The sequence below is a fragment of the Berghia stephanieae genome, chromosome 5 (assembly GCF_034508935.2).
Source record: "Berghia stephanieae isolate SIO BIC M18660-M18661 chromosome 5, UCSD_Bste_1.3, whole genome shotgun sequence".
Classification (NCBI taxonomy): Eukaryota; Metazoa; Mollusca; class Gastropoda; order Nudibranchia; family Aeolidiidae; genus Berghia; species Berghia stephanieae.
The window spans coordinates 37205460-37220432 of NC_088364.1; the positions used below are offsets into that span (position 1 = coordinate 37205460).

Below are 14973 nucleotides of genomic sequence, written 5' to 3' on the forward strand. Positions count from 1 at the left end.
ATCTAAATAAACGTCAGATCTGGATCCCGGAAGACGTGACTGGACTCTGAATTCGTCCATTACTAACTTTCAGAACTGTTGCCTACATCTTTTTGTTTTTGTTACGATGTCTTACCGAGATTGTCATGTTAGGTCTAATTTAGAATTTTATAGATATTTTTTTTTTGGGGGGGGGGGGGGTTGCCTTTTTGTCTACTTCTTTGTCTGGTACTGTATCTTGCTGGCCTTCAACTCGTGACTTCTATAGTTTACGCCTGCAATTTGTATAATTGCCTAGGATTTACAGTGTGGATTAAAAAAGATTATGGACACATTTCAGGTTTGAATAACTTCAAAGCTATGTAAGATTTCATCAAACTGTTTTTTTTTTTTTTTTTTTTTTTTTGTTTTTTTTTTTGCACTAGGTGCATGATTTATTAATGTTTTGATTGATATAAGTTTTAACACTTATGATGTCATGAGTTGAAAAGGGTAATTTTGAAATAAATCGTAATTGTTTTCAACATATTAATCCAAATCTGTTAAAGTCTCTCTGATATCCTACTTGTGATCTGATGTTTGCGCAACCGTCCAACTAAAACTCCACGTGACCACCACCCGTTGTGAATGACAGGCCGCAAGCGTGACTCTAGTTCGTCCACGTCTTTTGCAGCATGAGTAATGTGACAGAACGAACGGCTTCTATTATTTTTGTCTTCAGCTGACACATGTCTTTCATGGGGGTTCTAAACACTCTGCTTTTCACATATCTCCATAAAAAGTCAAGCGGGGTTAGGTCAGGTGATCTTGGAGGCAAGGAAATTGGACCATCTCGGTCGATCCATCGGTTTGGAAACTGTTCATTTAAACATTTCCTCACATTTAAATTTCAGGGAGAGTGAGCTCCATCCTGTTGGAAAAAGTTGTTAGGTTAAAGATCATCAAATTGAGGATTCTAACATAGCCAGATAGTTTGTTGCTGTAATTGTCATGTCAGACAAAGCCAAAATAAATTACGATTTATATAAAAATTATCCTTTTCAACTGATGACGTCATAGCTCAGCTACCAAAGCGCACACAGTGTTAAAGCTTATATAAATAAAAACTTGAATAAATTCTGCTCATAGGGCAAAGAATCGTTTGATGAACTCTTTCATAGCTCTCGAGTTATTTATACCTGAAATATGTCAACAATATTTTAAAAATCACACACTGTATGATTCTTTGATGACTTGGACGTATTTTTCTAGCGCGCCACTTAACACTACGAGCTTGCGAGTGAGTGTTAATGCGCGGTAAAATAACGAATTTAATAAATCCATAGAATGCCTTTACTCACCCCTCAGAGTAAGATTCATGAAAAAAATCGTAACCGGTATGTTGTAAAAGGCTTTATTATATTTTAAATTTCAATGATTTCCAGTTATCTATATATGAGCGTATGAAAAATTGCTTTACCATCAAAATATTTCACTTGGAAATTCCTACTTTTACGTTTTGACTACAATTTAAAAAAATATTTTACGCACCAAAATATTATTTCATATCGATAGCCACTCAGCCATCTTTGCAATCTCTAAATTTATCAATATAATGAGCGGTAATATCCTGATACAGTCAATACAATTTGGGCTCAAACCAACGCATTACATTCTCCATTATAACAATGTTAAAACAAGCCAACGATTGCGTTCAGTTATCCGACCTGCAAATATGTGAACGTAGGCTCAAAACAATATTCAACGATTGTGCTTTTGCTAAGAAATTAGCTTTCCTAGATTCGGGGTGATAAAATGGCATATTTGACAAGACCGTCTAGGTCGAATTGAAGGGCATTTTTCATTCTCGTTTTATAATCGATGCTGCATCCAATGTTCTTTAGCGCTGTCACGTATTTTTCCAGCTATAAAATGCGGATTAATCTCGTTTAATATCTTTCTTTTTGTTTTCAGGTGTTCTTTTGTTGATAAGAACAAAAGGAGAGATAGATAGATAGATAAATAGATAGATAGATAGATAGATAGATAGATAGATAGATAGATAGATAGATAGATAGATAGATAGATAGATAGATAGATATAGATAGATAGGTAGATAGATTGGCAGAGAGAGAGAGAGAGAGAGAGAGAGAGAGAGAGAGAGAGAGAGAGAGAGAGAGAGGGAGGGAGAGGGAGAGGTAGGGAGTAGGGAGGTAGCAAAATAGAGCTAAACTCACGAAGCATATAAATGGAATCAATTTCAATTCATGTCTCACTCAGCCATTTTTTACCCCTCTGTAAAACCAGCAATTATTATGTATCCGTGAGTGTGAGCTTTTATATAACGCACTATCCACTAAAAGTGCTCAAAGCACTTTACTGCAGGTCCCAAGCTAAGAGCAACACCTAACATGAAAGACAAGACCTAACGCTTGCGAGAAGATATTACTGAGTTTTTTCTTCGACATGGACAACGAAATTACATGACATGCATTCGGTTTACTCATGAGCGAATGTGACTAAAGAGCCTTTTTCAAGGACTCGACTATGCACCACTCAGAGCGTGACTCGAACCAGGGACCTACCAGTCCGAAACTGAGTGTCAGAACACAAGACCCCAAAGCGCATAGTGAGCTAAATGCACTCGCCTTTGGATAGTCTGGTCAAGAATCGCATACCTGCCAAATCATTGCAATCAACTATAAGACATTTGTTTACTTTATCTTTTTCTCCCCGTTTTTATGAAATGCAAGAGATTATATAGAAAGAACGAAGTTGACGTCACTCAGTTCTTTGTTATTATTTTTTTGCCATCCATGGTTATGAGTAATTCTCACTAAACAGTAGAAACCAACTATATAAATTTTAAGCTTGTGTGTTGGTCCGTTATATTTCCGGATGGCAATATTTTGTGTTTCTTAGCCAAGCGCACAGTATATATAGATATATTCCCATTGATAATTCACATAAATATAACCCAGATGTCATATTATAGATCTCTATATTCTGGTTCATTCCGACAAAATGCCATTTTGAAACTGTGGATCACATGCTGAGTTTACTAGGACATTCCATTGGTCTTAAGTATTTCATTCAGTAAAAAAAAAACCAAACAAACAAAAAAAAAAAAAAACGAAAATAAACTAGAGCATTTATATAGCGCAATGTCCCCTAAAAGTGTTGAAATCGCTTTACAGGGGACCCCAATAAGCTAGAAACACCTAACATGTCAGTGGAGACATGACGCCTTTAATTTTTTCAGACAGAGACAGTTGCTTATTTTGCACCTTTGTACGTTGAGAGAATGTGAGTAGAGAGCCTTTTCTAAGGACTGAACTAAGCGCCGCTCAGAGCAGGTCTTGTACCTTGGAACTTTCGGTCTAAAGGCGAGAGTGCTACTACTAGACCACATAGATGCGCAACACGGTCTTTATGGGGTCATTCTGGTGGTCCTTTGCTATAACATTCTCCTTTAGTCCAGTAGGTCCCGGGTTGAGTCCCGCTTTGAGTGGCGTATAGTTAAGTCCATCTCTCAGCGTACTCAGATGTAAAATGAGTAGATGATCGTGAATAGTGTTGTCTCTTTACGAAAATATTTCCAATAGCTCTCGCCTTACAGGCGCCATCTATTGTCCTACATATTAAGTGTTGCTATTTAATAGGGTTCCGTTGTAAAGCTATATTATCATGATTTGTAAACATTTGAATGTGTTTATCTTTGTGAGACCTGCGTCAGTGAGCTTTTGGAATCGTCTTCTGTTTCATATTTGAACCATTCCCCTTTGTCTTACATTAATTGATATGCTTTAACTCGTAAATATTGGAATTTATTTGACTATCCCATTTTTTCCCTTTTTACTGGCGATGAAATAACCTAAATGTGTTGCCGTAAAACCCTTTAAAAAAAATAAAATAACAACAACAATTTATAGGAACTACCAAATTAAGTCTTTTGCAATATAAGAAAATGTATTTGATATCCACCTTAAAGAATGGACAATAACCATAGGCATCATAGTTGTGGTTATAAATTCGATTTCCTGCACCGAGTTCATCCAACATAATTCCACTTTGAGACGATGGGTCACAAATAACATGTAAGGTTAGAATGAAATCGAACTCTGCCATTAGAGGCTTACGATTTTTGTCAAATGATTAATGATTTATATCCTCACTTTATTTCATAACCAGGCATGTTCGGATGATGAGGTATCTGACAAGTGGCAATATCCAACATTCGCAAGAACCTTCCCACCGGAAGTCCAGGTTACGAAATCGGTTGTTTCCCTTTTGGAATATTACAACTGGACACGGTTCTCCATTGTCTACAGGAAAAATATGAAAAAGTAAGTATGGGATTAGAGTAGCCGAAAGTAACTATAATTTTTTTTCTTGTTTTTCGGGGGGGGGGGGGGGGTGTTGGGGGGTTCTTTTGACTTTTGTGAGAACTTGTATTAACTTATGAGAAAAAGCATTAAGCCCATTTTATTCTCTCTGTAATCAGACTCGCTAATATGTGCACGGGTCAAGGTCAATCAATTCCCTCTTTCACCCAACCCCCCCCCCCCCCCCCCCCCGCATTAGACAATTCCCATCCTTAAAACAAAATACTTATATATGAAAATGCTTTAAGATTTAAAAATTTAGTAAATAGCGAGCTGTACCTTCTATTATTATTTGATTTTTAAAACAATCAGAGTCGATCTAGACTATTTCTTTCTATAATGTTTTTGAATTCTATTGTAATCGATACAAAAATAACGATAATTATTATTTAAAAATTTGATGATTTTAGTGAACCTGTTTCAGATGCTTGTTAGTAAATTAAAATATTCAATAACATAAATAAAAGAGATAAGTACCTCAAATTTTAATTAATAGATAAATAGTATTGAGCAATTCAAATTCATCACCTATAACTTAAAGACATATATAAAAATTACACTTTAAGTTAAAAATAGCTATTTACCATTATTTTTTTTTTTTTTTTGATTTTATTTGTAAGAGCGATAATATAAAATTCACCTAGCATATTACATTCTTCCAAAGGTCACTAATAATATAGTGTGTGTGTGAGTGAGTGTGTGTGTTTGTGTGTTTCTCTTACAAACCCATTAATGTCTTTAAGTGTCACATGTTCAAACTCCGTAGTACAAGGTTGTGGCCAACTTAATGCTAAAATTTGAATCAGTTTTTTTTTTGGTATTTAAAAGACAATCTGAGATTGCTGAAACAAAGATCAAAAAGAAGACGGTCATATTTTCTTTCACTAACTTAAAATCAACTCTTCGGCCTTTGTTTCATTCCGCGCAATGCCATATTTATTATTAGATGGGCCATATATTCTTTCCTACACACTATACGAAACTGAGCACACAAAAAAAGGGGGCTTGAATGAAAACACGAAAATCGCATTAGGAACCGCAGCAACGGTGTTTAGATATTGTCTTGTCCCCTCCCATTTCACAGGCTGTGTTGTCTCTGTCCCTGTCACATGAAGAAAAAGGCCAAGGATGTTTGACGCCATTCCAATTAGATGTTTGTTGTTGTTTTGCTTTTCATTAATATATTTAAAATAATGCTTGAAAAGCACATAATATTACCCTCCGCCCAACTTACGCAAAAAGAGAAATTAAATTATGAAAAAAATCAGAATTTATTAAATTTTTACATTTCCCTTGAGGGCGTTGGTGTGTTTTCTCTCTTTCGAGTAATCTTTCCTCTTAGAATGTTGTTATATTGTTATTGTCATTACTCGTTATACTGTTTACATCATAATCATCATCGTCATTATCATCTTCATCATCATCATCATCATCATCATCATCATCATCATCAGCAGCAGCAGCAGCAGCAGCAGCATTAGTACCAGCGGCATCATCATCATCATCATCATCATCAGCAGCAGCAGCAGCAGCAGCATCAGTACCAGCGGCATCATCATCATCATCATCATCATCATCATCATCATCATCATCAGCAGCAGCAGCAGCAGCAGCAGCAGCAGCACTGTCGTATAATTGAAGAACACAGCATGTGTTATTTGGTTAACATTGCACATACCGTGTTTTTAAAAACAACAGCAGAGCAGCAGCAGCAGCATCAGTACCAGCATCATCATCATCATCATCATCATCATCATCATCATCATCATCATCATCATCATCATCATCATCACCATCTTCATCATTACCATCACCATCATTATCATCATCATCATCATCATCATCATCATCATCATCATCAGCAGCAGCAGCAGCAGCAGCAGCAGCAGCACTGTCGTATAATTGAAGAACACAGTATGTGTTATTTGGTTAACATTGCACATACCGTGTTTTTAAAAACAACAGCAGAGCAGCAGCAGCAGCATCAGTACCAGCATCATCATCATCATCATCATCATCATCACCATCTTCATCTCATCATCATCATTATCATCATCATCATCATCATCATCATCATCATTGACATCAGCATCATCATCATCTTCATCATCATCATCTTCAACATCATCATCATCATCATCATCATCATCATCATCATCATCATCATCATCAACATCATCATCATCATCATCATCATGATCATCATCTTAATCATCATCATAAAATCGTTCTTGATTATATCAACTCTATGATGTAGAGAAAAGACGTATGAAACGTACGAGTCGGTGGCCATGAGATTACGCGACCTGGCCCTAACCAAGAACATGACGATCAATCACCTGGTCTACTACAAAGATACGTTTATGCCCTTGCAGAAAGGTAACCCGTTTCCAGGAATTATTCAAGACACCTACATCGACACGAGAAGTAAGTCAAATAAATAGGTGTCATACCGACTCCAAACGGTGTTATGTCTTGGTGATTTAGATGCTAAAAAACTGATCTAAAAGATGGAACGAAGTTGACGTCACTCGTGTCTTTGTTATTGTTTTCTTGCCATCCACGTTTATGAGAAATAGACACTTAGATAACCACGCTTCTCGGACAGTCGTCATGAATGTAAAAATGGCAGTGATAGGTCAACATCGCGAACTACACAGGTTTTCTATTAATGGCATGTGTCTAAGAAAAATGCCCACTGTTCCACCGCTTGATCAATAGAACCAGCACATAAAACTGTGAAAATTTAAACTTTTATAAATGATCGAGTAAATCGTGTAATAATTAGTCACCCATCTTTAAAAACAAAATTGTATAAAAACAATAACAATGGCCAGAGAGAGGTCGAAACCAGTCACATTATTGTTTATAAACATCATTTGTCTGAGCATATGTGTAGGTGTGTCACAAATTCCATGTTTTGATTGGTCAAAAATCTACTGGTTCAGTTTCACTTAGCTGTATTATCCAGACTATAAACGTTCATGGTTACACAGAGTTTTGTGTGTTGGTCCGCTATACTTCCGGAAGGTGATCTTCTTAGTCAAGCGCATACTATCTATTGATCCTTTGCGCTTAACCAAAAAGCTCACAATATGCATGAAATTTGCACATAAGATATCATAATATAATATACAATAGAAAATAGAATTTTGAGACAGAAGGCAACGCCGCGATTTCTTCAAAGTAAATGTTTAGAAAAAAAAGAAGATATGTCTTGATGCGTTTCTTAAAGATTTTCAGTGCTGCTTGACAGTCTTATAAATATTGGAATAGAATTCCATACTCTGGGTTCCAATTTCGAAAGAGATCTGTCTCCAAATTGATTTAATCCTGTTTTGTTTTTGTTTTATTTGGTGTCGCTTGAAAATAGGCTTCATTAGATCTTAAATTTCTATTTGGTGGATAAAGAGAAATAATTCTAGAATATAATTAGGGAATTTGATTTTGAGAGCATTATAACAAATTTGAACAAGTTTGGATTCGATTCTAGTCAACGAAGAGTTGGTAATATATATATAAAGAGATATAGATACAGTTTCTTTAAATGACAAGAATTAAAATCTGGCTTTTTTGTTGTTGTCATTTTAGATTTAAAATCATTGGGTTTTTTGGGGTTTTTTTTTTTGCATCTGCCTCACTCTGACATAATACTTGTTTGACATAATGGGTCACAAATAATAAATTAAGAATATAAGCATATGTGACCAAGCTTTTCATAGCGGTATTATCCGGGGTAACCCGACGACTGAATTTCAATCCTGAAGGACTGAGTTTTGTAGACGACGTTTTAATTTTATTTTTATTTTTATTGTTATTTTAAAATTTTTTAATTTTTTTTGGGTGGGGGGGGGGGGGGGGGTTCAGAGTGTGGCAGAATTTTAAACGTATACAATTTGAGTGAAAACAAATGTTTCAATAAAGAAGAGATTGAGTATACGATTCTCGCATTCTTGCATTTTGAAATTCCGACGTGTTCCCAACCGTTGAACGCGCACGCGAGTGCGCGTTGGGAATAAAGTTCGAATTTTATTCTGCCCCTCAGTCGATTCCAATTTTATCATAGGAAGTGGTTATTCAGTATCTGATACTGAATAGTGCTTTGCCACTATTCAGTATCCACAAGGAACTCTTTTTTATAGAGAGAGTGAAAAGTGCGACAATCTCGGTCGAACTACTGACCTACTTCCAGATTGAACACGTGCAGTAACTGACAGCCCGATTCAAAGTTGTAAAAATATTTTGATCGTAATTTTTAATTTCTGCTATAGTGCAATTAACATAGTTCAAAATATCAAAGTAAGAGTGGTATTCAAATGCATTTTTAAATATCTAAATACACATGATTAAATGTCACTAAATGTTCAGTGACACCATGGCTTGGTGGAAATAAGCTGTTTGACTCTGAGCTTAAGGTTCGAGAGTTCAAATCCCGGCAGGGATAACTTTTTTTTTTTTCCCCAATATTTTAAAAATTCCTTCTGTCTATTGATATTTTTTAAACTTTTGTTTTAATAATTTTATTTGCTAGTAGTATGCTTTAATGTTGATATTATACTATTGTTCTTTTATTATTATATTATTATTATTATTATTATTATTATTATTATTATTATTATTATTATTATTATTATTATTATTATTATTATTATTATTATTATTATTATTATTATTATTATTATTATTATTATTATTATTATTATTATTATTATTTCTACTTACTTACAATTATTATTATTATTATTGTTGTTGTTGTTGTAATTGTCATCATCATCATTATTATGATTATTATTTTTTTTAATCAAGTAGTTCGAGTAATTTAATCAGTTATCGATTTATTACGAATATCTTTTATGTGTTATAATCTCGTTGTTGTTTTTCATTGATGTGCTCTTCTATTGTTTATTACCTTTTAAAATCTTGCTTTTTTTGTTTGTCTCATTTGTTGTTGTTGTTGTTGTTGTTGTTGTTATTGTTTGTTTGTTTGTTTGTTTGGTCATCTAAGACAAACCCGATTCATTATAAATATGTGGCCAGACTTTCTGCCATTATTAATTGAGCGATGTACTTCCGTGAATTAATTGCCGTATTAATTAAAATTTACGTTATAATAATAATAATAATAAATATAATAAAATAATAATATAATAATAATAATAATAATAAAATAATAATATTAATAATAATAATAATAATAATATAATAATAATAATAATAATAATAATAATAATATAATAATAATAATAATAATATATAATAATATAATAATAATAATAATAATAATAATAATAATAATAATAATAATAATGATAATAATAATAATGATAATAATAATAATAATAATAATAATAATAATAATAATAATAATAATAATAATAATAATAATAATAATAATAATAATAATAAATAATAATAATAATAATAATAATAAATAATATATAATAATAATAATAATATAATAATAATGATAATAATAATAATAATAATAATAATAATAATAATAATAATAAATAATAAAATAATAATAATAATAATAATAATAATAATAATAATAATAATGATTTAAATAGATATACTGAATATTAGACTACAATTGACATCTATTTTCTGAATACAGGTGGTATTTTTAGGGGTGTTTCTTTTTTTACGAAACCTGCCAAAACACGCCGAACCCCGACAAAGTTATGGGAAGTCGGTAGCAGTGGGGAGTGAACCTGGGACTCAGGGAGGTGTACACCATTGGGGAGTGAACCTGGGACTGGGTTTCGTAAAAAAAGCAATTACTTTTTATGAAACCCGACAATATCCCACAAAGTTATGGAAAGGAAGTAGGCAACAGTGGGGGAGTGAACCCGAGACTCAGGGAAGTGTAGACTATTGGGGAGTAAACCTAAGTCTATGGTTTTTCGGTGGGTTTTGTAAAAAGTAATTGCTTCATTCTCGTCTAGTACCCAACTCCCATAGTCCGGCTTCATTTCCCACTAGTATCTATCTTCCATAGTCCCAGGTTCATTTCCACTGATAACCTCTTCTCACAGTCCCAGGTTCACTCCCAACCAGTGTGCACTTCCCTGAATCCCGGTTCATTGCCCAATGGTGCCCCCTTCTCATAACTTTTGGCAATTTCAGTAGGTTTCGAAATAAAAGTACATTCTGAGCTCACTGTCCACTGGTACCAGCCTCTCGCAGTCCCAGGTTCAATCCTCATCGGTGTCCAAATCCCAGATTCAATCCCCACTGCTGCCTACTTCCCATAACTTTGTCGGGTTGTGGCGGGCTTCGTAAAAAGTAATTCCCCCTCCCCCTTGGTATTGCTTTTTTACAAAATCCAGAGTCCCAGGTTCACTCCCCACAAGTGTACTTCCCTGAATCTCAAGATCATCCCCCACTGTTGCCTACTTCAATAACTTTGTCGGATATTGCCAGGTTTCGTTGGATTTCGTAAAAAGTAATTGCTTTTATATGAAACTCGCTGAAAAACACCAAAAACCAGAGTCTCAGGTTCACTCCCCACTGGTGTACACTTCCCTGAGTCTCAGGTTCACTCCCCACTGTTGCCTACTTCCCACAACTTTGTCGGATATTGCCTGGTTTCGTAAAAAATTAATTGCTTTTATGTGAAACTCGCTGAAACCCGCCAAAAACCAGAGTCTCAGGTTCACTCCCCACTGGTGTGCACTTCCATGAATCTCAGGTTCACTCCCCACTGTTGCCTACTTCCCATAACTTTGTCGGATATTGCCGGGTTTCTAAAAAAAAGTAATTGCTTTTATGTGAAACTCCCTGAAACCAGCCGAAAACCAAAGTCTCAGGTTTACTCCCCACGGGTGTACACTTCCCTGAGTCTCAGGTTCACTCCCCACTGTTGCCTACTTCCCATAACTTTGTCGGATATTGCCGGGTTTCGTGAAAAAGTGAATGCTTTTATGTGAAACTCGCTGAAACTCGCCGAAAACCATAGTCTCAGGTTCACTCCCTACTGGTGTACACTTCCCTTAGTCTCAGGTTCACTCCCCATTATTTGCCTACTTCCCATAACTTTGCCCCATTTTGTTGGGATTTGGTGCATTTTGTAAACAAAAAGTAATTGCTTTTTTTTTTCAAAACCCGCCGAAACCCAGTCCCAGGTTCACTCCCCACTAGTGTGCACTTCCCCGAATCTCAAGTTCACTCCCCATCACTGTTGCCTACTACCCAATAATTTTCTCGGATATTGCCAGGTTTCGTCAGGTTTCGTAAAAAATTAATTGCTTTTATATGAAACTAGCTGAAGCCCGCCGAAAACCATAGTCTCAGGTTCACTCCCCACTGGTGTACACTTCATTGAGTCCCAGGTTCACTCCCCACGCTTTGCCTACTTTCCACAACTTTGCCGCATATTGTCGGGTTTCGTAAAAATGTAATTCCCCCCCCCCCATATTGTTATTGCTTTTTTACAAAACCCAGAGTCCCAGGTTCACTCCCACTGGTGTACACTTCCCTGAATCTCAGGTTCATCCTCTCCTCCCCCCCCCCCACACACACACACACACACCACACACACACGCTGCTGCCTACATCTCATAACTATGTCGGATATTGCCAGGTGTCGTCGTGTTTCGTAAAAAAGTAATTGCTTTTTATTTGAAAACCCGCCGAAACCCAGTCCCAGGTTCACTCCCCACTGGTGTACACTTCTCTGAGTCCCATATTCACTCCCACAGCTGCCCTCTTCCCATAACTTTGTCAGGTTTCGGGAAAAAAAACACCGTATTATAGTGCAAAACCACTATTCAGTGTCAGATACTGAATAGTGCAAAACCGCTATTCAGTATCTGATACTGAATAGTGCAAAACCACTATTCAGTATCAGATACTGAATAGTGCAAAACCACTATTCAGTATCAGATACTGAATAGTGCTAGCCTTTATCATATTTGAATAAAAGACATGAGCAAACACGTATAAATGATACTTCTTTCATACGTATCTAGTGAAATTTGATAATAATTTTGAATAATAATCTTGATAATTTGACGTCACAAATTATTATTGTAAACTTGATATCATTACGAGTTTACTATTCATACGGAAGGTTAGAATCATCTTATTTTTAACTTTAAAAAAAGAGGTATTTTTATTCGCAGACTTCCAAAGAATGAAACACCATTTGTAAAAAAAAAAAGATTAATGTGAAATATGAATGATGTCTTTTTACATCAATCTTCGATTTTTGCTCTTTTAAGATTTGAATTATGTTATGTATAAATCTAATTCTACATACCATTATAATTTAAATTCAAAACTGTAAAAAATGTCTCTTACATCTTCTATTAAGTATATATACAATCAAACTAATTTTTAAAAAACATTATTTGCTATAATATCTAAAAGAATCCTATCTATAATGTATTGATTAAAATGATTCGTTGAATCACAAATGCAACAAATATTGTAAGATCACTCTTTTTTTGCTCTACGAACAGAACTCAAACTCGTGTCCTAGCATTATAAAGCTAGATTTCATGACTTTCACACGAAACACTAATCTAGTTGTCAACAAAACATTGCAATTGTTATTTAAAATGCAGGAAAGCACCTTTGATTATTCAATTAAATTTTGTATTTTTTTCAGGGTCAGATCTTACCAAAAAGTAGTTTTGCATCGTTAATACAACTTGCAACACTTCTTCTTTTTCAGTTTATGTTGTCGTGGGAGAACTTAACGCAGCGGTTGACTTGGTGAGAAACTTGGACGATCGTGGCCTGTTGGACACTGGTCTCTACGTCGTCATTTATGTTGAATTCGTGGAGAAATTCCCCCCAGAACCCAATAAATATTTCAAAAGTAAGTAACTAAACTTGTTATTGTTATGTGTGTGTGTGTGGGGGGGGGGGGTGGAGATGGATTGATAATTCTGTCATTATTTATCTGAATATAATCAAAGACCTGGAAAACAGTAACAATATATATATATATATATTAAGGTGCATGAAATTTCAAGGCAGTGACACCTCCCATAGTGGACAGGGAGGTACGTACTGTGTCTTCTACCCTCCTATGTCTGTTTTCCAATATGCTTTCTGTCTTTGTCTTGGAATAAGATTACTTGGTTTTGTCCAGGTCATGTCCGGATACCCTGACTGGGAGGGAAACAGTCAAATGTATAGTTAGTTTTGGGAGATGATCTTTTTTTCTTTGTAAATCATCTCTCTGCATTATGTATTGTTTATGTATTATATATGATTTGTAAACATTTGAGTGTATTCCTCTTAGTGGGGACCTGTGCTTGTGTCAGGATGAGACTTTTAGGTGATCTCAAACTAAGTACACTGATAGTGTGCCCTTGGAATCTACATCTGTTCCCTAATTGAACCAATTCCCATTTATCTGCCTTATTCTTGGATGCTTTAATTGTAATTCTAGAACTTTTTACTATCCCATTTTCTTCCTTTTTACTGGCGCTGATATGACCTTAATGTGTTGCAAGCGCCGTAAAACCCTTAAAAACAAAAACAAACAAGGGAGTGACAGAAAGTGTTACTGGCGCTTCGAATAAGAATAATCGTAATCACGGGTTCCCTTATATAACAACAGCCAATTTGCCCCCTAGAAAAAGGGAAGAAACAAAAAAAAACTATACAAAAATATTTAGAAACTCTCTAGATCATGCAATGTGGGGATTCTTTTATTATTATATTTATACTATTGTTATTGTTATTATTATTATTATTATTATTATTATTATTATTATTATTATATTATTATTATTATTATTATATATTATTATTATTATTATTATATATATTATTATTATTATTATCATCATCATCATTATTACTGTTATCATCATCATCATCATCATCATCATCATCATCATCATCATCATCATTGTATTTATCGTTACCATTACAATAATTTTGGGAATCGTGTTGTTTTTGTTGCTGTTGTGATCATCAAAATCGTTATTATCAATATCATCATTGTCTCCTTTATGAATTTACCTTTATTTCTACCCAAGACCAAAATGACAACAGTATAGAGGTAATCCTTGCTTTAGTCATTGACCTACTTACTATATTTATATTTTATACAAACAAAAGATGACGCCAAATAGAGGAGTGCCTCTGGCGACGTAATGCCATTCATTCACCATAGTCATAAAATAGCTCTCTGTTATTGAAACAAAGAGAGAACTTAAGTACTGGGAAACGATAGAGATAGATAGATAGATAGATAGATAGATAGATAGATAGATAGATAGATTAGATAGATAGATAGATAGATAGATAGATAGATAGATAGATAGATAGATAGATAGATAGATAAATAGATAGATAGATAGATAGATAGATAGATAGATAGATAGATGGAGAGAGAGAGAGAGAGAGAGAGAGAGAGAGAGAGACAGTGAGAGAAAAAAGTTGAGAGAGGGAAAGAGAGTGAAAGCGAGATAAATAGAGGGAGAAGAGAGAAGGAGAAGAGAGAGAGAGAGAGAGAGAGAGAGAGAGAGGGAGAGAGAGAGAGTGAGAGAGAGAGAGAGAGAGAGAGAGAGAGAGAGGTTCTGTATGATGTTTAAGTCGTAATAGAATCGTGTATAAAAAGCCTTCATTTTCATCAGTGAGAGTTTAAATAGCACAGTTGGTAGAG

At 34.7% G+C, this 14973-nt stretch overlaps 1 protein-coding gene across 6 annotated transcripts in view; it reads left to right on the forward strand.

The window, feature by feature from the left end:
* The window catches only part of LOC144972859 (guanylate cyclase 32E-like), a 135056-nt gene that overhangs the window by 70752 nt on the left and 49331 nt on the right, over window positions 1-14973 (forward strand). For all 6 annotated transcript variants that reach the window (XM_078914599.1, XM_078914597.1, XM_078914600.1 and 3 more), the window contains 3 exons: window positions 4150-4304; window positions 6601-6770; window positions 13024-13170. In XM_078914599.1, the coding sequence (XP_078770725.1) occupies window positions 4150-4304; window positions 6601-6770; window positions 13024-13170 (472 nt within the window). The remainder of the gene's footprint in view (window positions 1-4149; window positions 4305-6600; window positions 6771-13023; window positions 13171-14973) is intronic.